A 25,038-nucleotide genomic window follows, 5' to 3' on the forward strand; every position below is an offset into this window, starting at 1 on the left:
AATATTAAAGTTGGTTTGAAGATTTCTTGAGAGAAGGGGAGGTACTTGACTCAATTTCCCTGTCCTAGGCCCAATCATAGTACACTGGTCAGGGAGTGAGAAACCCCAAAGTTGGTGGGCTACATGAATGTACCAAGTGACGAGATGGGACTGAAGCTCCTATAGGGTTAACATTCATCCCCAAAATATCCCCGCGCCTAAGGGAGCAATATTCAATAGCAAATACAAAACTCTATGACAGGAGAAGAGAAAGATCATGGGAAAAAATTTAAAGCTTTGTATTTCAATATCTTTAATTAGCAAGTTTTTCCTGCTTTTCAAACAAGGAGCCCATGCTTGCATTTTTCTCTGGGTTCTGCAAATTACAGAGCCAGTTTGCCAGTGGATTTCTATTACTTGCAACCAAAGGAATCCTAACTAATGCATATGCTTTTCGCATAGCTCTGTATTTTGAGTAATTCTTTACAATCCCCTTTCACACAAGATAATACCATTTTGTAAATGTTCTGTTGGGTTGGAAGAATTTGTTCAAATCTTTCTCCAACACTAAATGGTGAAATCCCCAGGGCCTTGTCTTACTTGATTTTGCTCTTTTGGTACCCAGACACAGAATTCACACTCACTGAATGTTTTATAAATAAATGTCAATATTATCAGCCATTAAGACAAGAATGCTTTCAAAGATCACCACATTCTATCCAGAACTAATGACAGGTAAGAGAGAAGACAGTCTATCAGCTGCATATTGACAACTGCCTCGTTAAAGCTCACTTTCTGTGTTGGCATTAATGCAGGACTGGGAAAGCAGATAAACGCTCTGCAGCTGATAAGACTAACCTTCATGTCAGGTAATGCAAATCTGACTTGAAACTGTTTGCAAGCGTTTTGTCCATTTAAACTCAAATGCCAAAATATTGAGCAAAACATATTGCATAGTTTCAGAATGACTTTAGTCTATTTATTAAGTATGTGAGCAATTTTTTAAAAAATTCTAGATTGTCACTGTACACTGTCTTCCCTTTCTATTTTCTCTATAGTTTCTAGTTAGAATACAATGTGTGTGAGAGAGAGTTAAATGATAAACAGCCAAGGGAGGAAGAGGAAAGAAAAAGAGAAGGAAAAGGGGGAGGAAAAAGGAAAGGGAGGGAAAAAAACTAAAAGCAGTTATACTAGTTGAGTTAAATCAGATTCAACTATGTCTTACTTAAAATTTACTTGTGAAATAGAATAACGGCATCAACTTCTCAAGATGATGGTGGGAACTAAATGAGATAACATATACGAATACATACATCAAGGTGTCTTCACATACTTAGTGAGAGTTTTTGTAGCTGAACAAGTATTTTCCATCCAAAAGAAGAAAAGACGCCTTACATGGGCATCAACCACCACAGAAGCCCATCTGAGAGAAATCACACCAATTAGTATTGTTCTAGAAACTGCTGTCTTATGTAATGCTTATTAAAAGGCACGTTAACTGTTTACCTCTAACCAGATTTAGTCAAGTCTATGAACAATATCATGTCTATCTAGAAAAGCTTTTCTATATTTAACACTTAAAAAGACTTAGTTGGCCTGGCACTGTGGTTCACGCCTGTAATCCCAGCACTTTGGGAGGCCGAGGTGGGTGGATCACGACGTCAGGAGATTGAGACCATCCTCAGGAACACGGTGAAACCCTGTCTCTACTAAAAATACAGAAAAAAATTAGCCGGGCGTGGTGGCAGGTGCCTGTAGTCCCAGCTACTCCGGAGGCTGAGGCAGGAGAATGACGTGATTTAGTTCCGCTGAGAGCAGTGCCTCATGCCTGTAATCCCAGTCCTGTGGGAAGCTGAGGCACGCAAATCACTTGAGGTCAGGAGTCGGAAACCAGTCTGGCCAATGTGGTAAAACCCCATCTCTATTAAAAATACAAAAATTAGCTGGGTGTGGTGGGGGCACATCTGCAATCCCAGCTACTCAGTAGCTGAGGCAAGATAATCAATTGAAGCCAGGAGTGGAGGTTAGAGCGAGCTGAGATCAAGCCACTGCACTCCAGTCTGGGTGACAGAGCAAGACTCTGTCTCAAACAAACAAAATGTAAACATGAAAAAGACTTAGTTCAAGTTGTCTGGTTATTCTTGTCCAACTCCCACTGTAAATGTTTCAGTTACAGGTGGCAAAGTTAACTATAAAATGTATGCCCTGAAATGGAGACCCAAATTTGGTTATCTCAGGCAGAAGGCCATAAACTGACATCATCCTCCTCCTCTTCCCTCTTCTTTATTATAAGACTAATACTAGTCTTTAGTTTGTTTAGCATTTTATAGTTTAAAACACCAAATATATACTCCCTCAGTGATTCTATGCAATAATACTGCGTCCGGAATTGGTGGGTTCTTGGTCTCACTGACTTCAAGAAGGAAGCTGCACACCCTTGCAGTGAGTGTTACAGTTCTTAAAGATGGTGTGTCCGGAGTTTGTTCCTTCAGACGTTCAGATGTGTCTGGAGCTACTTTCTTCTGGTGGGTTCGTGGTCTCGCTATCAGGAGTGAAGCTGCAGACCTTGGCGGTGAGTGGTACAGCTCATAAAGGCAGTGCGTCTGGAGTTGTTCATTCTTCCCGGTGTGTTCGTGGTCTCGCTGGCTGCAGGAGTGAAACTGCAGACCTTCACGGTGTTACAGCTCATAAAGTCAGCGTGGACCCAAAGAGTGAGCAGCAGCAAGATTTGTTGCAAAAGAGTGAAAGAACAAAGCTTCCACAGAGTGGAAGGAGACCTGCCTGTGTTGCCACCGCTGGCTCAGGCAGCCTGCTTTTTTTCCCTTATCTGGCCCCACCCACATCCTGCTGATTGGTCCACTTTACAGAGAGCTGATTGGTCCGTTTTGACAGAGGGCTCATTGGTGCGTTTATAATCCTTGAGCTAGACACAGAGTGCTAGACAGAAAAGTTCTCTAAGTCACCGCTAGGTTAGCTAGACACAGAGTTAGCTAGATACAGAGTACCGATTGGTGTATTTACAAACCTTGAGCTAGACACAGAGTGCTGCTTGGTGCATTTACAATCCTTGAGCTAGACACAGTTCTAGACAGGTAAGTTCTCCAAGTCCCACTAGGTTAGCTAGATAAAGAGTGCTGATTGGTACACACACAATCCTCTGGCTAGATATAAAAGTTCTCCAAGTCCCCATCGGCTCAGGAGCCCAGCTGGCTTCACCCAGTGCATCCTGCAGTGGGGCTGCAGAGGAGCTGCCCACCAGTCCGGAGCTGCGCCTGCACTACTCAGCCCTTGGGGGGTCGATGGGACCAGGTGCCACAGAGCAGGGGGCGGCGCCCATAGGAGAGGCTCAGGCCGTGCAGGAGCCCACCACGGGGTGGGGAGTTCAGACATGGCAGGCTGCAGGTCCTGAGCCCTGCCCCATGGTGAGGCAGCTAAGGCCTGGCGAGAATTTGAGTGCAGTGCCGGCAGGCCGGCACTGCTGGGGGACCCGGGTCAACCTCCACAGCTGCTGGCATGGGTGCTAAGCCCCTCACTGCCCTGGACCTGCAGCGCCAGCAGGCCACTCCGTGTGCGGGACCGCCTGGCCCTCCCCGGGGCCTACCTACCTGAACTCACACTGGCCTGCCAGCGCAGCGAGCGCAGCCCCAGTTCCCGCCCGTGCCTCTTCTTCCACACCTCCCTGCAAGCAGAGGGAGGAGGCTCCGGCCTCAGCCAGCCCAGAGAGGGGCTCCCACAGTGCCGTGGCAGGCTGAAGGGCTCCTCAAGTGCAGCCAGAGTGGACGCCCAGGCCGAGGAGGCGCTGAGAGTGAGGGTTGCTAGCACATTGTCACCTCTCAATACTGTTAGATAAATAGGGAAAGTAATACTAATCTATCTATCTATCTATCTAACTAGCTAGCTAGCAACACACACACATATATATATATGTACATATATATCTACATATATATATGTACATATAAAATATATATATATATATATATATATTTTTTTTTTTTTTTTGAGATGGAGTCTTGCTCTGTCCCCAGGCTGGAGTGCAGTGGCATGATCTCGGCTCACTGCAACCTCTGCCTCCCAGGTTCGAGAGATTCTCATGCCTCAGCCTCCCCAGTAGCTGGGATTACAGGTGCACACAATGCCCAGCTAATTTTTGTTTTTATTTTGTTTTTTGTTTTTTAGTAGAGGTAGGGTTTCGTTGTGTTGGCCAGGCTAGTCTGGAACTCCTGACCTCAGGTGATCCACCCACCTTGGCCTCCCAAAGCGCTGGGATTACAGGCGTGAGCCACCACACCCAGCCCCAACCAAATTTTAATATGTAATATGTAAAAACATAAAAGTTACAATTCCCCAATAATGAAAGCAGGTGCAAAGTACCAGTAGTGAAAGCAGGTATAGAGTACAAGCTCTTTATCCAATTGTTCAACTACACCACATTGCTTTCCCATGTAGCATTTATAAAACACAAGACTTTTCCTTACTGAGGTCGACACAATTGATTAAGAGAATGTCTTTAAGAAAATTATTTTCCCTAATTCATAACTTTCAAGGGAAGATATGTTTCCCCTCACAGTCTGCGGACACCAGGAACATTATTTGCACTCATATTTTTTCACAGCTGGACTTAGAAAATTCTACAAAGGTGAAACCACCACTTATCACAATGGCAAGAGAGGACTTGGCAAATACAAACTCATAGGACAAGGGCAATTAATATTATTTTATGAGGTAACATAATTCTGAAAAAAGTGCATTAAAATCCCTATGTTGCTCCTCAGATTTATAGCACTAGCATGCAGTTACCAGCAGTGGGCTTGATAATCCATGGAATTACATTAACGTTTTTGTTTTCTTGTTTTGCTTTGGAAATTTCCTTAGCCTTTTAAAAAGGCTGAGCACTAGTTTATTTGCTTCAGGGTACTTTAGAAAAAATACACATGAATATTCACGTATAAAAGACCATAGGAAGAAATGCAAATAATATAGAATTCATAGCAATAAGTGAATTTTCTTTTTTCACACACCCCTGGGTAATAAGGTGACTAGTTTGCATGTTTCCAGTCTTTATTTATTTACATAAATATGTATATAGATATTTATAAATATTAACTTAGATATTTGATGACACTATATTGCTCTGAACTTGATTTTATTTTTTTTCTCAAAAATATGTAGGGCATCTTTCAATGTGACATGTATGTGTATGTGTTTGTGTGTGTGCATGTGTGTACATACAAATGTTTAGAGTTTTAAACTACAGCATTCTACTCTATAAAATGAATATGCCAAAATAAATGTAATCATTCCAAGACTGATGGATATTTTGGTTGTTTCCAGTTTTCAGTGAATATAAACAGTGCTGAAAAAAAAAAAAAAAAAAAACACTCTACATACATTTCCCCCCCTTCATGAACCTGTGCTTTTTTAGAATGAATTTCAAGAGGTAAAATTGATGGAATCAATAGAATACATACTTTGAATGTTGATAAATTTTGTCAAATTGCTGTTTAAAAAAAAAGAGTTTTACCAATTTACACTGATAGTCATGTATTAGGCTTTCTGCTTACCTCACCTTAACCAACACAGAATAAAATCAATCTTTTAAAATTCCTCCCCAATCCAATCCATAAATATAGTGACTTAGTCACTGTAAATTATTTTTCACTCATTACCAGCATTTCATCCCTGCAGAGGAATACTGACAATGTGTTTACTATGTATCTTTGGGCAAGTTACTTAACCTCTCTGTGTCTCAATTTTATCACTTCTAAAATGAGGATAATAATACCTACCTCATAGGATGTCTTTTGTTTTCTTGTTAACGTTGCCTATTTTTTCATTATGATTGTGCCTTTCCTCTTTGGTGATTTGGTGAGTTAACACATAGTAAACAAGCACCTACTGTGTGCAAGGCACCACTCTAAATGCCAGAGACAATGGGGGGACAATATCAAGTATTCACTGTCATGGAGCTTACATCCTAGTGGGGAGGCAGATAACACAGAGACAAGCAAACACATACACATGTAATGTTCTGTCAGGTTGTGTTTGTGAAGAAAAAAATCAAGCATGGTGTGGGCTAAGAAGTACTAAGGTGCTATTTTAGATAGGGTGATCAAAGAACATTTCTGTGATGCGGGGACATTTGAGTAGAGACATGAAAGAAATGAGCATTGAGGCTGAGGCAACAGCAATGCTGAAGGAATAACAGGGACCCAGTAGGCTGAGGCAAATGGATTGAGGGTGAGAGGAAAGGGAGGTGTCAGCTGTGAGGAGCCAGGGACCAGATGCTGAATGCCCTCATAAGCCAGAAGGAGGAATTTTAATTTTATTCTAAATGCTAAGGGAAGCCAGAGCACTGGCCTCTGAATTGATAAACTGCTGCAAGACACTGAGCAAGGCTAAAACTGTAAGTTTCCTACCCAAGCAGGTACCTCAAGTGTGGAGAGAAACAGTGTCCACTTGCTCTTCGGGGAAAGCTCACAGGAAAGAAAAGCCCACATCCACAATCGAAGCTTCCCTCACAAACCCACGCCAAGAGGCAAAGCTGAACAGAGCCATCAACTTATGTAACTGTGCCCCTGACCCACACCTATACCTTTTTCTTTCAACTCAAAAGCTAAATCTAAAGCCTTTTTCTTTTTCCCTGATGCATAGTACCCTTGCCAGTTGATAAACCAGGAGCAGGACCCCTGGCTGTGTTCCACCAAGAGTTACCAAGAAGGTCCGACACACGAGTGCCAAGAGCCCAGGCAGAATGGCTGCTCACAACTCACCCCTAAGGCGGTAAGCCTACCTCTGCAGATGGTCCCATTCCCCACGTAGCCCGGTTTGCAGGTGCAGCTGTGTCCCTGGACAGTGTTGGTGCAGATGGCATTCTCGTCACAGTTGTGCTGGCCGCTGCCACATTCATCGTGTTCTGTTTCCAGGGTGAGAGAGAAAGAGAAACACCTTTTCTTAAGTTGGAATTACTGGTATTGGGAAATGTAGCTGGAATTCACCAAATAAGAATGACAGTGACTACCACATGTCACTACCTTACTATGTGCCTAAAAGTTCCTGTTGAAATCTAAACTCTGAAAGAAAGATGCTATTATCCCGACTTTGCAGGTAAAGAAACAGTGTCAGAGAAGTCACACAATTGGTAAGTGCTGCGCTAAGGCCGTTGTTTCTTTTACCTTCTGAAAAGGTTTTCAGAGATTCCAAGGTAATGGCTCTCAATAGGGGGAATTTTGCACTGCCTCACCCTACAAACATTTGATATGTCAGGGGGTATTTTTGGTTGCCATTATTGGGAACAGGAGGTGATACTGAAATCTAGGGAATAAAGGCCAGGAATGCTGCTAAGCATTGTACGATGTGCAGGACTGCTCAAAACAATGAACTAGCCGGCCTAGAACGTCCACAATACTGAAAAATGTCCACAATTGGAAACCTTCTCCTCAGGTTACAAAAAAGAGAAGGGAAGGGAAGGGAAGGGAAGGGAAGGGAAGGGGAGGGGAGGGGAGGGGAGGGGAGGGGAGGGGAGGGGAGGGGAGGGGAGGGGAGGGGAGGGGAGGGGAGGGGAGGGGAGGGGAGGGGAGGGTGGGGCGGGGCAAACCTATATTAGAGATTCCATGGCTTATTTAGAACAAAGAGGATAAAACTGAAGAGGAAGGCTGGTGAATATAGCCTAGCAAAGGAGAATTTCCCAACAAAATTTTCAAAGGAGTACCACTGGTCACAGGGAAGGCTGGCAAGCACAGGATTGTGCTGAGAGTAGGAAAAGGATTTACTCTGAGGCCTCTGTTTAAGGGCCTTCAGCAGTTTAGCTCTAATTTTCCATATAGCCCACGTTCATAGGGTTCAGATCTAACCTCTGCATAGCTGCCTGCCGTGTAGTGATATGGGTTATATATATTCAGATAGCTGTGGCATCCTTGATCCACAAGACATGGAGAGAAACTGATCTAACTCTACAAAACAGATGAAAAGATTCCAAGTTAGAAACTAAGGTTTCATAGATAACTATAATTTCCTCTCACACTCAGCAAGTTTATGGAGTTACCCAAATGACTCCTCTATAAATAAACAATATGGCAAAGTTTACATCCTTTATTCCTTTTTAACATCTGCTAGTATAATTTCTCACAAATTTTAAGAAGAAAAATCCAGTAGGGCCATTCGAATCACAAATAGTTATAAAACAAGAATAGAAATTCCAGCTAGACACCTCAAGGAAATAACACTAATTGGAGCAAAACAAAAAATTCAATATAGTTTGTTAAGTGAATTGTACAACCAATGTACCAATCATTTGAAATATCATCAATCTTCATTTATTTTTATTTTAAATTTCCTAACAGGGGTCCAGTAATGAGAAAAGTTAAATCCTGCAAAATAGGACTGTTTTTCATCACACACACACAACAGAGGTAGGGCACACACCTGCATCTGATTATTGATTTAATACTTGGGATTTTCTAAAAAAAAAATTTTATTTAGGCCTTAAGACCAACCCAACTGTCAGCAAGAAATGTGCACAGGTTAGCAAACAGTGAGAAAAGAAGATAAGATTCCTGAGGGCACACCTCAAGTCTGTGCTCAAGTCATCTCCAGCACACTGCAGAAATAGTATACCCCTGTGCATGTCCACTCAAATTTACAAACCTATCAAGTACCTAGTATGTGCAGGTGCACTACCAGACAATGTTAGAAACATTAAAAAGTCTAAGAATTCAGACTTATACTCCAAGAGTTTTCAGTCTCCTTCTTTAAATTCATTTAATAAATAGTGATTATGGTCTGTACTGGGAATACAATGATGAGTAGATATGGTCTCTGCTAGCCTGAACATTTTAATAGGGGTAACTAACTGGAACACAGAAGAGAAGTGATAACAGTTATAAGTAGTTGACCTTATATTTTATCATACAAATGGAACATATTTTAGAATGAAAGGGTGCTCCACTTATAATTACACTGGGATAACAAGCGTAACTCAGAATGACCCAGGCAAACTAGCATGTGTGGTCATGCTAGATAAGAGGAATAAAGATAAGCTAGATCGAGAGTTCATTGGAGGGAAGAAATTCCTTCTAACGGAAGGAAGAGAAAAGTCCTCTCACAAAAGGTTGTATTTGAAATAATCTTTCACGAATGGTCAAGGTTTCTCAATTAGAGCTGCTCATATTAATACCTTACATAATGTTATTGAATCTAGAGAATGCCAAGCACTGAAGTCAATATTTTACACATATTATACCATTTAATTCTCCCAACAATTAAATGAAGTAAGTCTGCTGATTTTACAATGAAGAAACTTAGACAAAAGTACTTTATAGAATAACTTTCCCAAGATCATAGAACTGGTAAGTAGAAAAACTCAGATTGTGAATGTAGATACTAATGAACAAACATGTCACTGAGCAGTTGGAAATTAATTTGGATGTGGCTGAAACTAAACCATGACATGTGGAAATGATATCATAATGCAAACAATGAACTGTCTTCCTGTATTCTAGCCCTCAATTCCTACTGAGATCTCCTACATACTTACTGAGAACAGATGACCTATTCCCAAAGAACAAAGGCTATAGAACTTCCACATTTCATTTTCTTTAGTCATGCCCAAGTTTTCAAAATTACCAGCATCTTCAACACTGTGTTTAATAGAGACAGCCAAAGAAAATATAGTTTTCTTCTATAAATATCACATTCCTTTCAGGATACTAAGGATGCTGCAAAAGATAGGACAAGTGCTTGTGAAAGATGGACTGGCATTTAGGTTAAGAGTATGAACTCCAAAGCCACCGGCCTAGATTAGAAGATCCTGGTTTGCCAATTACAAGCTAAGTGTACTCAAGTAAGTTACCCAACCTCTCTGTCTTAGATTCCTCATGGTAAAATGTGGAAAATGATAGAACCTATCACTTGGGATTGTTTTGAGAACTAAATTAATTAATATAGGTAGAAAACTTACTACAGTATATTACAGCCAGTAAGTGCTCCATAAGTGTTAGGTATTTGATGGTCGCTGCTGCTGCTGCTGCCGCTGCTGCTGCTACTACTACTACTGCTAATTCTACTAATATTGCTGCTACAATTACTTGCGGGTAGACTTAATCATAGGATGGTGGTTACAGTTGAATTAAGACAGATGTTATCAAGATGATTAATTAGAGGTGTCCAGCACTCACCTCTCCAACAAAGGACCACAACAACCAGTAGATAACCACAAATCAAACAGAGCATATTAAAGGAAAAATGCTGGGATTCAGTGGAAAAGTTATGAAGACCTTCTAAGGTTCAGAAACTTAAAAAGGCATTATAGAAAGGAACGCAAAGCACCTGGTATCAATTAGTTTCAAGTCAAGAGGGACTCCTATTGTGGGAAAAAAGAAAGTGGGAGATTGCCAGCAGCCATATTCCCACCATGGACACCAGCAAGTCTAGCTACAGAAGAGCTTCATAGCCCTTAAAGGCCCTGATCCCAGCATAGGGAGCATTTGGAATCCAAACAACTTCATACTTCCAGAGAGGGAAAACATGCTGAGTCCTTTCTACTCCCCTGGATCCAGGATGCTGAAGCACAATACCATTTGAAGAGCAGAGTTGCCACCAGAATGTATCCATTCCTAGGATCCAATAGTCACTGTATGTCCATATTCCTGGGGTCTTGCTGCCATCCCATCACATATACCCAGAAGGCTGCAGCATCATGACATGAGACAGACATAGAAACGTTACCCCAGGACGGAGGGAGTCAACACACAAAAGCAAATGAAGTCTAAGAAATGACTGAAAATGAATTCAAAATGATGATCTTAAGGAAATTCATTAAGATATAAGAGAACACAGACATTTCAACAAAATCAGAAAGACTGCATGATTTGAATGAGATATTCAACAAAGAGATAGATATCACAAAACAAAATCAGAGAAATCTTGAAACAGAACAATTCAATGAATGAAATAAAACTTTAATTGAGAACTTCAATAACAGGCTAGTTTCAAGCAGAATAATTTTTAAACTTGAAGACAGCTCTTTTGAAGAAACTCAGACAAAAATAAGAAGACATTTTAAAATAATAAATTAAGCCTAAAAGGACATATGGGCCACCATTAAGTAAATAAATATGTGAAGTTTGGAAGTTATAAGAAGAAAAGATGGGAAATGGCATAGAAAACCTACTTTAAAAAAAATAATAGTCATAGGCTGGGCATCGTGGCACATACCTATAATCCCAACACTTTGGGAGGCTGAGACAGAAGAATCACTTGGAGTTTGAGACCAGAGTAGGGAAGATGGTGATGTGCCATATCTACCAAAAAAGAAAAATCTGGGTTATGGTGGCACACACCTGTGGTCATAACTTTGCAGGAGGATCACTTGAGCCCAGGAAGTCGAGGTTGCAGTGAACCATGTTCATGCCACTGCATTCCAGCTTGGGTGATAGAGAGAGACCTTGTCTCAAAAAGTAATAATAATAAAATAATAATATTAGTTAAAAACTTCCCAATACTTGGGAGAGATATGGCCATCCAGATTTAGAAAGCCCCCAAATAAATTCAACCCAAAAAGGTCCTTGCCAAGGCACATTATAGTCAAACTTTCAAAAGGCAAAGATAAAGACGGAATGCTAAAAACTGAGAGAAAAACATCAAATCACATATAAGGATATCCCATCAGACTAACAGCAGATTTTCCAGCAGGCCAGAAAAGAATGGGATGATATATTCAAAGTTCTAAAAGAAAAAACAACTGCCACCAAGGAACCCTATACACAGAAAAACTAACCATCAGAAATGATGGAGAAACAATCTTTCTCAGACAGGCAAAAACTGAGGAAATTCATTACCAGTAGACCTGACCTACAAGAAAAGCTTAACAAAGTCCTACATCAGGAAGTGAAGGGCAATATATACTTTTTTTTTTTTGAGTCATATACTTTCATGAAAGTCATACTCATATATAACTCACCAGTAGAGCAGATAAACAAATACAAAGGGAATGGGATAACACATTACTATTACAGAAAACCACCAAACCACAAAAATAAACAGTAAGAGAAGAAGAAAGGAACAAAGGGTATAAAAAACAACCAGAAAACGATTAACAAAACAACAGAAGTACTCATCCATCAATATAAACCTCAAATGTAAATGGTTTTGATTTCCCAATTCAAATTAAAATATGTGGACGGGTTGAATGGATTTTTGGTAAGACCCAACTATATAAAGCTCATAAGAAACTAATATCACCTGTGAAAATACACATCATCTAAAAGTATAGGGATAGAAAAATGTATTCCACACAAATAGAAATCAAAAGTGAGCAGAAGTAGCTATGTTTATATCAGATGAAATAGATATTAAGTAAAAAAGGAAAGACAAAGAATGTCATTATATACATTATATAATAAGAGAATCAATTCAGCAAATATATATAACAATTATAAATACACATGTGTCCAGCACTAGAGGACCCAAATTCATAAAGCAAATGTTACTAGATCTGAAGAGAGAAAGACAGAGAGAGAGAGAAGAGACTCCAATACAATAATGATAGGGGGCTTGAACAACCCACTCTTAGCATTAGATAGATCATCTAGACAGAACATCAACAAAAAAAGATTGGATTTAAACTGGACTTTAAGCCAAATAGATATAAAAGACATTTGCAGAACAATATATCCAATGACAGAGTATACATTCTTTTCATCAGCACATAGAACATTCTCCAGGGTAGAACATATGTTAGGCCACAAACGTCTAAACAAATTTCTAAAAATTAAAATAATATCAAGTTTCTTCTCAGACCACAATGGAATAAAACTAGAAATCAATACCAGGAGAACTTTGAAAACTATATAAAAACATGGAATATAAACATGTTCCTGAATGACCACTGGGTCATTGAAGAAATTAAGATGGAAATCATAAAAATTCTTGAAACAAAGGAAAACAGAAACACAATATACCAAAACCTCTGGGGCAAAGTAAAACCAGTATTAAAAGGCAAGTTTATAGCAGTAAAAGCTGACATAAAAAGAATAGAAAGATTTCAAATAAGCAATCTAATGATGTACCTCAAGAAATTTGAAAAGCAAGAGCCAACCAAACCGAAAATTAGTAGAAGGAAAGAAATAATAAAGATCAGAGCAGAACTAAACTGAATGGAGACTTAAACAACACAAAAAATCAGCTGGGTGTGATGACTCACGCCTGTAATCCCAGCACTTTGGGAGGCCGAGGCGGGCAGATCACGAGTTAGGAGATGGAGACCATCCTGGCTAACACTGTGAAACCCCATCTGTACTTAAAAAAAAAAAAAATTAGCCAGGTGTGGTGGCGGGTGCCTGGAGTCCCAGCTACTCAGGAGGCTGAGGCAGGAGAATGGCGTGAACCCAGGAAGCAGAGCTTGCAGTGAGCCAAAATTGCACCACTGCACTCCAGCCTGGGCAACCAAGTGAGACTCTGTCTCAATAAACAAACAAACAAAAACACAAGAAACAAACAAAATACAAAAGATCAAAGAAACAAAAAGCTTGTTTTTTGAAAAGATCAACAAAATCAACAAACCGTTGGCTAGACTTAGGAAAAATGAGAAAAGAGCTAGATAAATAAAATCAAGAAACTGAAAATGAGAGACATTACAACTAATACTACAGAAATATAAAGAATTATTCAACTAGGCCAGATACAGTGGCTTATGTCTGTAATCTCAGCACTTTGGGAGGCTAAGGCAGGTGGATTGCTTGAGCCCAGGAGTTAGAGACCAGCCTGATCAACATGGTGAAACCCCATCTCTACAAAAACTACAAAAATTTTCTAGGTATGGTGGCCCACACCAGTAGTTCCAACTACTCGGGAGGCTGAGGTGGGAGCATTGCTTGAGCCTGGGAGGTCGAGGCTGCAGTGAGCCATGATCATGCCACTTCACTCCACCCTGGGCAACAGAGCGAGACCTTGTCTGAACAACAACAAAAGACGCTATTACGGCAGCTATATGCCAACAAATTGGAAAACCTAGAACAAACAGATAAATTTCTGGACACAGGTAACCTATCAATTTTAAACCAGAAAGAAATAGGAAAACTGGGCAGACCAATAACAAGTAAAGAGATTGAAACAGAACAAAAAAAATCTCCAAGCAAAGAAAACCCTGGGAATGGATGCCTTCACTGCTGAATTCTATCAAACTTTTAGGAAATAATTAACTACTAATTATTCTAAATTATTACAAAAACTGAAGAGGCAGTAATTCTTCCTAACTTATTGTACAAGGCCATTATTACCCTGATACTAAAATCAGACAAAAACATAACAAAGAAAGCAAATTAAAGGCCAATATCCCTGATTAACACAGATGCAAAAATCCTCAACCAAATACTAGCAAACTGAATACAACAGCACAACAGAAAGATTATACACCATGATCAAGTAGTATTTACTTTGGAGATGCAAGGATGCTTCAACATACTCAAATCAATAAATGTGAGATATATCACATCATTGTCCAAATAACAGAATGGACAAAAACCATATTATCATCTCAATAGATGCAGAGAAAGCATTTGGTAAAATTCAACATCACTTCATGATAAAAATTCCCAAAGAATTAGATGTAGAATCAGTATACCCAGACACAATAAAGACCATATACACAAGCCCATAGCTAATATCATACTGAATCAGGAAAAGCCAAAATTTACTGTCTCTAAGAACTAGAACAAAACAAAGATAACAACTTTTAGCACTGCTAGTCAACACAGTACTCAAAGTTCTAGCCAGAGCAATTAGACAAGGGAAATAAATAAAGGGAATCCACATAGGAAAAGAGGAAGTCAAATTGCCCCTCTTTGCAGATGATATAATCTTATATATTGAAAAATGCAAAAGCTCCACCAAAAATAAATCTCAGAACTAATAAATTCAGTAAAGTTGCAGGATACAAAATCAACACATAAAAATTGGTACATTTCTATACATTAGCAACAAACCAACTGAAAAAGAAATCAGGAATGCAAATGCATTTACAATAGCTACAAAAAACAAACCCTAGGAATAAATTTAACCAAGGAGGTGAGAGAGCTCTACAATGAAGATGACGAAATATTGATAAAAGAAACTAAAGAGGACACACAAAAATGTAAAAATATTCTATGTTCATGAATTAAAAGAATTAACATTGTTAAACCATACTATTCAAAGTGATCTACAGATTCAATGTAATCCCTATTAATGACATATCAATAACAATACCAATGACATTCTTCACAGAAATAGAAAAAAAAAGCCTAAAACTTGAGGAACCATAAAAGATCCCAAATAGCCAAAAAGCAGAACTGAGCAAACACGATAAAGCTGAAGACATCACACTACCTGACTTCAAAATATACTACAAAGCAATGGTAACCAAAACAGCATGATACTGGCATAAAAACAGGTACATAGGCCGATTGAACATTAATAATAGAGAACCCAATAATAAATGTATGTATTTACAGCTGATATGGCTTGGATTTGTGTTCCTGCACAAATCTTATGTTGAATTGTAAACCTCAGTGTTGGAGGCAGAACCTGGTGGGAGGTGACTGAATCATGCGGACACATTTCCCAATTGCTGTTCTCGTGATACCTGGTTGTTTAAAAGTGTGTAGCACCTCCTCTTTGCTCTCTTCCTCCTGTTCCTGCCATGCAAATCATGCCTCCATCTCTTCACCTTCCACTACGACCATAAGTTTCCTGAGGTCTCCGAAGCCATGCTTCCTGTACAGCCTGCAGAACTGACAGTCAATTAAACCTCTTTTCTTTATAAATTACCGGTCTCAGGTAGTTCTTTATAGCAATGTGAGAACAGACTAATAAAACAGCCAACTGATTTTTGACAAAAGTGGCAGCAACCTACATTGGAGAAAGGACAACCTCTTCCTTAAATGGTGCTGGGAAAATTGGATATTCATAATGCAGAAAAATGAAATTAGACCCCTATTTCTCATCATATACAAAAATCAACTCAAAGTAGATTAAATACTTAAATGTGAGACCTAAATTAATAAAACTACTGGAAGAAAACACAGGGAAAATGCTTTAGGATATTGATATGGACAGAGATTTGGGGCTAAGACTTCAAAAGTACAATCAACAAAAGTAAAAATAGATAAGTGGAATTATATTAAACTAAAGTGCTTCTGCACAGCGAAAGAAACAAGAGAGTAAAGAACAACCTACGAAATGGGACAATATTTTTTCAAGCTATCATATGACAAGTGATTAATATCCAGAATATACAAGGAACTGAAATAACTTAGCAGCACAAAAGCAAATAACCCAAAATAAAAATTGGCAAATAATCTGAACACTCACTTTTTAAAAGAAGGAAGCAATATGGACAACAGGGATAATTTTTAAATGCTCAACATCATTAATCATCAAGGGAATGAACATCAAAACTACAGTGAGATATTATCTCACCCCAGTTAAAATGGTTTACATTGAAAAGACAGGCAATAACAGATGCCAGTGAGGATGGAGAGAAAACAGAACTCATACAATGTTGGTGGAATATAAATTAGTACAGCCCTTATCAAAAACCGTATGGGTGTTTCTTAAACTAAAAATAGAACCACTGTGTGATCCAGCAATCTCACTACTTTGTTTATTTAAAGGAATAAAAATCTGTATATTGAAGAGATATTTGCACCCCCATATTTACTGCAGCATTATTCACAATAGCCAACATATGGAATCAACCTAAGTGTCCATCAATAGAAGAATGGATTCAAAATGTGTCATGTATACACAATGGAATACTACGAAGTAACAAAAAGAACCAAATTCCACCATTAGTGGCAACATCGATGAGCTTTGAAGACATTGTGTTACATAAAATAAGTCATGCACAGAAAGATGAATACCACATATTCTCATTCATACTTGGGACTTTAAAAATTTGAGCTCACAAAAGTATAGTGTAGACTTGTGGTTATGAGAAGCTGGAAAACATAGTAGAGAGAGGAGGATAGAGAGAGTTTGATTAGGAGATAGAAAATTATAGCTAAAGAATAAGTTGTAGTGCTCTATAACACTGTGGGGGTAACTATGGTCACCCCTAGGGTAACTTATTGCACATTTTTAAATACTAGAAAATAGAATTTTGAATGTTCTAACACAAATAAATGATAAATATTTGAGGCAATGGATGTGCTAATTACCCTGATTTGATCATTACTCATTGTATTCATGTATTTAAATGTCATTCTGTACCCTATAAATATGTACACTTACATGTCAATTTTTTTAAAAATTTAAAAATTGATTGAGAAATCTTTCTCTTTCCTTTACAGCTAATAGTCTAGGAAGAATGGTTGTGAACAGATAGGCATTTGAAGCTAATTAAATTAGAATGCCTCCTTGCAAGTCCAAAGAAAGATTTGCTTAGAGTCAATTATAGTCCCCAGGAAATAAGACTATAGATTAGAAAGGTGAAAAATGCACATTTAGGATTGATGTATAACTTAAGTTTGGCTACAGTATATTTGGAATATCCAACTTATCAGGACAAAAAATGATGATTGTCACAGCAAGCTATTTCTTCACTAATTATAATGATCATAACAATACTTATTTTTTTAACTAATATTCAAACACTAATTAAACAGTCATTATCACATAGTTCCTTTCTTCTTCCTCCTCATTTCCTGCCTGTGGGAAAACTCAGGAGGGCTCTAATAAATCCAGCCCTGTAACAGTGACTCTTGCATCAGTAGCCACAATCAATGGACACCTTAGGAAACCAATCAGGACCCAAACAACTACCTGACAGACATTTCTACTGTGGCTACAAATGCCCCATGTTTGGGGTCTGCTGGCTTGTGGCTTTATTTTACTCAAAGTAACCTTTTATGTATCTTACATAATTGTAACAATGACTGGACTAGGACATGACAAGCAGATTTTATCTATTGGTAACATTTTATAGATGAAGAAATTAGGATTTGGAGCATGTAAGGCACTTTTCCTATAAGCACATAAATATCAATAATAAGTTGTACTTCTGAAACTCAAACTACCATCTCCTCATTCCATCTCCTACTGTCTTTCTAAAAGTCCACTTTACCATGTCATCCAAAAGAATTGCTACAATTTTGGGCACAGTGTAGGTAATTTTTTACTTAAAAAACAATTACAGATTCACAGGAAGTTGCAAAAGAAGAAAGAAGACTCCTATGTACACTTCACCCAGCTTTCCCCAATGTACCTTTCACTCAGCTTCCCGCAATGTACCTTTCCCCTAGCTTCCCCCAATGTACCCTTCACCCATCTTTCCCCAATGTATTAACTTGTTCTCACACTGCTAATAAAGACATACCTGAGACTGCGTAATTGATAAAGTAAAGTACTTTTATTGCCTTACAGTTAAACATGGCTCGGGAGGCCTCAGGAAACATATAGTCATGGAGAAGGGGAAGCAAACACGTCCTTCTTTACATGGTGGTCATAAGAAGTACAGGGTGAAGGAGGGGGAAATAGCCCCTTATGAAACCATCAGATCTTGGGGGAACTCACTCACTATCGCAAGAGCAGCATGGAGGTAACTACCCTCGTGACTAAATTACCTCCCACTGGGTCCCTCCTACAACACATAGGGATTATGGGAACTACAATTCAAGGTGAGATTTGGGTGGGTAAACAGCCAAACCATATCATTCTGCCCGACCTCTCCCAAATCTCATGTCTTCTCATTTCAAAATACCATCATGCCTTTCCAACAGTCCCCCAAACTCATAACTCATTCTAGCATTAATCCAAAACCCAAAGTCCAAGGTATCATCTGAGACAAGGCAAGTGCCTTCTGCCCATAAGCCTGCAAAATCAAAAGCAAGTTATTTACTTCTTAGACACAATGGGGGTACAGGCATTGGGCAAATGCACCTGCTCCAAATTGGAGAAATTGGCCAAAACAAAGGGGCCACAGTCCCCATGCAAGTCCAAAATCCAATAAGGCAGTCATTAAAACCTTTTAGTTCCAATATGATCTCGCTTGACTCCATGACTCATATCCAGAGCATGCTGACGCAAGAGGTGGGCTGCCACGGTATTGAGCAGCTCTGGCCCTGTGACTTTGCAAGGTACAGTCCCCACTCCCAGCTGCTTTCGTGGCTGGCTTATGGTGTCTGCAACTTTTCCAGGCACACAGTGCAAGCTGTCAGTGGATCTACCATTCTAGGATCTGAAGGATGGTGGCCCACTTCTCACAGCTCCTCTAAGCAGTGCCCCAGTGGGGACTCTGTGTGAGGACTCCAACCCCACATTTCCCTTCTGCACTTCCCTAGCAGAGATTCTCCCTGAGGGCTCTGCCAGGGACAACATCAGACTTCTGCCTGGACAATGAAGCATTTCCATTCATCCTCTGAAATCTAGGCAGAGGTTCCCAAACCTCAATTCTTGACTTCTGTGCACCCACAGGCTCAACACTACATGGAAGCTGTCAAGGTTTGGGGCTTGCACCCTCAGAAGCAATGGGTCAAGCTGTACCCTGGCCTCTTTTAGCCATAGCTGGAGCATCAGGAACAAAGTCCTGAGGCTGTACACTGAAGGGGGGTCCTGGACCTGGCCCAGGGAACCATTTTTCCCTCCTAGGCCTCTGGGCCTGTGATAGGAGGGGCTGCAATGAAAGTCTCTGACATGCTCTGGAACATTTTCCCCATTGTCTTGGTGATTAACACTCGTCCCCTTATTACTTATGCAAATTTCTGCAGTGGGCTTGAATTTCTCCCCAGAAAATCGGTTTTCTTTTCTATTACATTGCCAGGCTGCAAATTTTCCAAACTTTCATGCTCTGCTTTCTCTTGAATGCTTTGCCACTTAGAAATTCTTTCCATGAGACACCCTAAATCATCTCTCTCAAGTTCAAAGTTCCAAAGATCTCTAGGGCAGAGGCAAAATGCTGCCCATCTCTTTGCTCAAGCATAACAAGAATCATCTTTATCTAGTTGCCAACCAGTTCCTCATTTCCATCTGAGACCACCTCAACCTGGACTTCATTTTCTATATTACTATCAGCATTTTGGTCAAAGTCATTCAAAAAGTCTCTAGGAAGTTCCAAACTTTCCCACATCTTCCTGTCTTCTGAGACCTCTAAGTCTCTAGGAAGTTCCAAACTTTCCCACATTTTCCAATCCTCTTCTGAGCCCTCCAAACTGTTTCAATCTCTGCCTGTTACCCAGTTCCAAAGTCACTTCCACATTTTTGGGTATCCTTATACCAGCACCTCACTCTCTACACCAATTTACTGTATTAGTTCAGTCTCACACTGTTAATAAAGAACTAGCTGGGACTAGGTAATTTACAAAGGAAAGAGGTTTAATTTACTCACAGTTCAGCATGGCTGAGAAGGCCTCAGGAAACTTATAGTCATAGCAGAAGAAGCAGCAAACACGTCCTTCTTTACATGGTGGCCGCAAGGAGAAGTGAGAGAAAAGGGTGGGGAAATAGCCCCTTATAAAACTATCAGATCTCATGAGAACTCGCTCACTATCATGAGAACAGCATGGAGATAACCACCCTTATGATTCAATTACCTCGCACTGGGTCCCTCCCACAACACGTGGGGATTATGGGAATGACAATTCAAGATGAGATTTGGGTGGGGACACAGCCAAACCATATCAGCATCCTATATACCTATAGTAAAATATCAAAATCAGAACATTGGCATTAGTATGCTTCTGTTAACTAGTCTACAAATGTAATTTAGTTTATACCATTTTAATCTATATTCATTTATGTATGTATTATGTAAGTGTGTAGTTCTTTGCAATATTGTCTCATGTAAAATTCACAAAACCACCATCACAGTCTCTTTGTATTTGCACCCACTTGACATTTCCCACCCACCCACCCTAATACTGTCAACCACTAATCTGTTCTCCATATCTACAGTTTGTCATTTAAAGAATGCACAAGTATTTTGTGAACATACGTTTTTACATTTCTAGGATAAATATCCAAAAGTGTGAATGCAGGATCATCTGGTAAGAACACGTTTAGTTTCCAAGAAAACTGCCAAACGATTTTCTAGAATGGCTGTAATTTTACATTCTCATCAGTAATGTCTAAGTGATCGTATCTCCATATCCTGACACCTGATGTCACTATTTTTTGTTTTAGCTATTCTGATGGGTGTATAGCAATACTACATTATGTTTTTAATTTACATTTTGCTAACTGTCAATGGTGTTGAGTATATGTTCACTTGCCATCTGTATCTACACTTTAATAAAACATTTGTTCATGTCTTTTGCCCATTTTATAACTGGATTGATTTTTTACTGTTAAATTTTGAAAATTTTTCATATTTTCTACATAAATATGAGCATCTTAAATCTGGAAATCGAAAATCTGAATTGCTCCAAAATCCAAAACATTTTGAGTACTGACATGATGGTCAAAGTTTCGGATTTCAAATTTTCAGATTTAGGATGTTCAACTGAGAAGTATAACGCAAATATTCCAAATTCTGAAAAAGGCTGAAATCTGAAACCCTTCTGGTCCAAGAATTTCAGATAAAAGATACTCAACCTGTATAAAGCCTTTATTGGATATGGGATTTGCCAGTATTTTCTCACAGTCTGCAATCTGTATTTTCATTCTATCATTGTCTTTTACAATGCAAAAGGTTTTAACTTTCATGGCATTGAATTAATCATTTTTATTTTATATATAGTGCTTTTAATGTAATGTCCAAGAACTCTTTTCTAACCTTAGGTTCCAAAGATCTTCTCCTAATTTTTCCAATAGTTTTATATTTTTACATTTTTACAGTTAAACCCATGATACATTTGAGTTAATTTTTGATAAGGTATAAGGTTTAGGTTGGGGTTAATTTTTTGTTTGTTTGTTTGTTTTTTGCCTATGCACATACAATGACTCCAGTGCCATGTGTTCAAAAGGATACTTTTTCTCCATTGAATTGTTTTAATACTTTTATCAAAATCAATTTGTTATGTTTGTATTTGTCTATTTCTGGGGTCTCTATTCTGTTCTATTGATCTTTGTGTCTATTCCCCTGTCAATACTACACTGTCTTGAATACAGTATCTATAAAGAAATCCTTAATATTCAATTCAAAATTATTCAATTCAAATTTCAATTCAGAATTCAATCCAATTGATTCAATTGATTATAGTATCTATAAAGAAATCGTTAATATTCAATTCAAAATTATTCAATCCAAAATTATTTTAGTTATTCTAGTTCTTTTGCATTTCTACCTAAATTTTAGATTAAGCTTGTTGGAATTTTGATAGGAATTATGTTAAACTTGATAGATCAACTTATGGAAAACTGACATCTTTACTATATTGAGTCATCTAATGCATGGATACAGTATGTCTCTCCATTAACTTATATAATATTTTATTCCTTCCATTAGTGTTTTTTTAAATGTTAAGAATACAGATCCTATAAATGTTTTGTTAGACTTTTAACTAGGTATTTCATTTTCTTAGGCATTTCATTTTACTTCGGAGCAATTATATATGATAGTAGGTACTTAATTCTAGTTTCTGCACATCAGTTACTAGTATAAAGGAATAAAATTAATTTTCTATATTGATCTCATAACTTGAGACTTTGATGAACTGATTTATTAGTTCTACAACATTTTTATAATTTCTTGACATTTTCTACATAGAAAATTATGTCATCTGTAAATAGATACAGCTTGATTTGTTCTTTTCTAATCTGCATGCTTATTTCTTTTTGTTGCCTTATTGTCTTGGCTAAAACTTCCAGTGCTATGTTGTCCAAGAGTGGTGAGTGCAAACATCACTGCTTTGTTGCCAATTTTAGGAGGAAAGCATTCAGTCTTTCACCACGAAGTATAATGTTAGCCCCACCTTATACCACCTTGTTAAGGCTGGGTGGAGGTAGAGCTTCAGTTTCCTGATGGGCTGCACTAACAATGGATTTGAGAGAAAGCGAGGGCCAAATAGCCCTGCCTTGCACTGCCTTATTGAGTCTTCATGTTGCTGGGTGCAAGTGGTGGCTCAGCTCCCTGCTGAACCCCAGTGACTTTACTTCAGTAGAGGAATCTCAGCACCAACTGCTTCTACTAAGCAGTTTTTTATTGCCATAGGATTAGAGTAGGGTTATGTCCAGGGAATTTTTAGTTGTAAGAGGAAGAACCTAGAAGGACTGGGACTGCTCTATCTTGGCTGGAACCAGAAGACTCCAGTGTATTTAATTTTTCAGAAATTAGTCACTTTTCTCCTTTTCTTCTTTTCTAAACAGCAATAATAATTTGAATTTTTCATAAGTAACATTTATTATGCTCATACTATATGAGCCAGATACTGCTGAAGTGCATTATATCATCCATATCAAGTATTATTGTCATCCCTATTTTCTACATGAATAAATGGGGACAGAGAGGTTGTATGTGGCCTAATATTATATTAATATGATGGTAGATTCAAACCAGGGTAGTCACTATCAAACTATGTCAGAAGAAGCAGAACCATGGCTCACACCTGTAATCTCAGCACTTTGGGAGGCCAATGTGGGTGGTTAACTTGAGGTCAGGAGTTCGAGACCAGCCTGGCCAACATGGTGAAACCCCATCTCTACTAAAAATACAAAAATTAGCCAGGCATGGTGGCACATTCTTGTAATCTAAGCTACTCAGGAGGCTGAGGCAGGAGAATCGTTTGAACCCAGGAGGCAGAGGTTGTAGTGAGCTGGGATCATGCCACTACACTCTAGCCTAAGCAACAGAGAGAGACTCCATCTCCAAAAAAAAAAAAAGAAGAAGAAGAAGAAGCAGAACCATACAGTTATTATTCATTCTTGATACCTCCTTCTCCCTTGATCTCTCGTAATCAATCCATCACCAAGTCTTGCTAATTTTTCTTCCCAAGTATCTCTCAAACTCATTCCCACATTTCCATTTCCATTGCCGCTCCCCTTACCCAAGTTATCAACATCTCTCACTTAGGCTACTGCTATAGCTTCCCAATGCATCTCCTCACATTCCCAATTGCCCACCTGCAATTTATTTTTCATACTGCACTCAGAGCAATCTTTTAGGAATTTGAGTCTTATCATTTTGCCATGCCTGGCCAAAGCTCTTCAGATACTTCCCACTGGTCTTAAAATGCAGAAAAACATTATTAACATTACTCTCAACCCAGTATGGTCTTGCCTTCACCCACCTGCCCAGCTTGATTTTGCTCCATTCCCCTTCTTGTATACTAAGCTGCAAGCACAATGGCTTTGTCTCCTGCCTCAAAAGTTCCATATTACCTCTCATCATAAGCATTTTCATATGCTCTTCCCTCTTCATCCTACGTAACATTCGCTTATCCTTGAGATCTCAAGTATGTCTTCACCTTCTCAGAGAAAGAACTTTTAATTTCCTTGAGTGAAGCAATTTCCCCTGTAACATTCTTATATAATATCCAATATATTTCCTTCATAGGACTAATCACATTTATAATTTACCTTTATTAGTGTGTTATGAAAGTCTTTCTTCTCACTAGAGCACAAATCTCTTAATAGAAACCATATATTTCTTTTCTTTATCTCCAGCCCATAGCTGGGCTCTAAAATATAGTAAGTGCTTAATACAAATACCCCTTTATAAAAGAAAGGAAAGAAGGAATAAATGATGAAAGGCAGACAAGAAGGTAGGACAGAGATAAAAAGAGAATATGATTGTCTTTTGTATCAAAAGCTACAGACAGGTCAACAAGAACTAAGACCCCCCAGAAAGGTAACTGAATTGGGGACCTGGAAGGAACTCTAAAGAGAAGAGCTTAAAAATGAAATACAACCAGGTAATGACATGTTGATATATTTGTTTATCACAGTGACGTTGTGGGTGGAGAAAATAATACTGAGGCTTCAGAAGCTTTCTTTGAAGCAGGGCATTTCTTTTGCAAAGAATTGCTGAAGACACACAGTGAGAGAAAACATTTACAAATCATGTATCTTATGAGGGACTTGAATCTAGAATATATAAAGAACCTTCAGAATGCAGTAATTAAAATATAACCCAATTAGAAAGGGGGGAAG

At 38.8% G+C, this 25,038-nt stretch overlaps 1 protein-coding gene across 2 annotated transcripts in view; it reads right to left on the minus strand.

Moving 5' to 3' along the window:
- The window catches only part of NELL1 (neural EGFL like 1), a 932,437-nt gene that overhangs the window by 347,930 nt on the left and 559,469 nt on the right, over nucleotides 1–25,038 (minus strand). For both annotated transcript variants that reach the window (XM_001092540.5, XM_001092655.5), the window contains exon 14: nucleotides 6,773–6,895. In XM_001092540.5, coding sequence (XP_001092540.1) covers nucleotides 6,773–6,895 — 123 coding nt within the window. The remainder of the gene's footprint in view (nucleotides 1–6,772; nucleotides 6,896–25,038) is intronic.

This window comes from Macaca mulatta, chromosome 14 (genome assembly GCF_049350105.2).
Source record: "Macaca mulatta isolate MMU2019108-1 chromosome 14, T2T-MMU8v2.0, whole genome shotgun sequence".
Lineage (NCBI taxonomy): Eukaryota > Metazoa > Chordata > Mammalia > Primates > Cercopithecidae > Macaca > Macaca mulatta.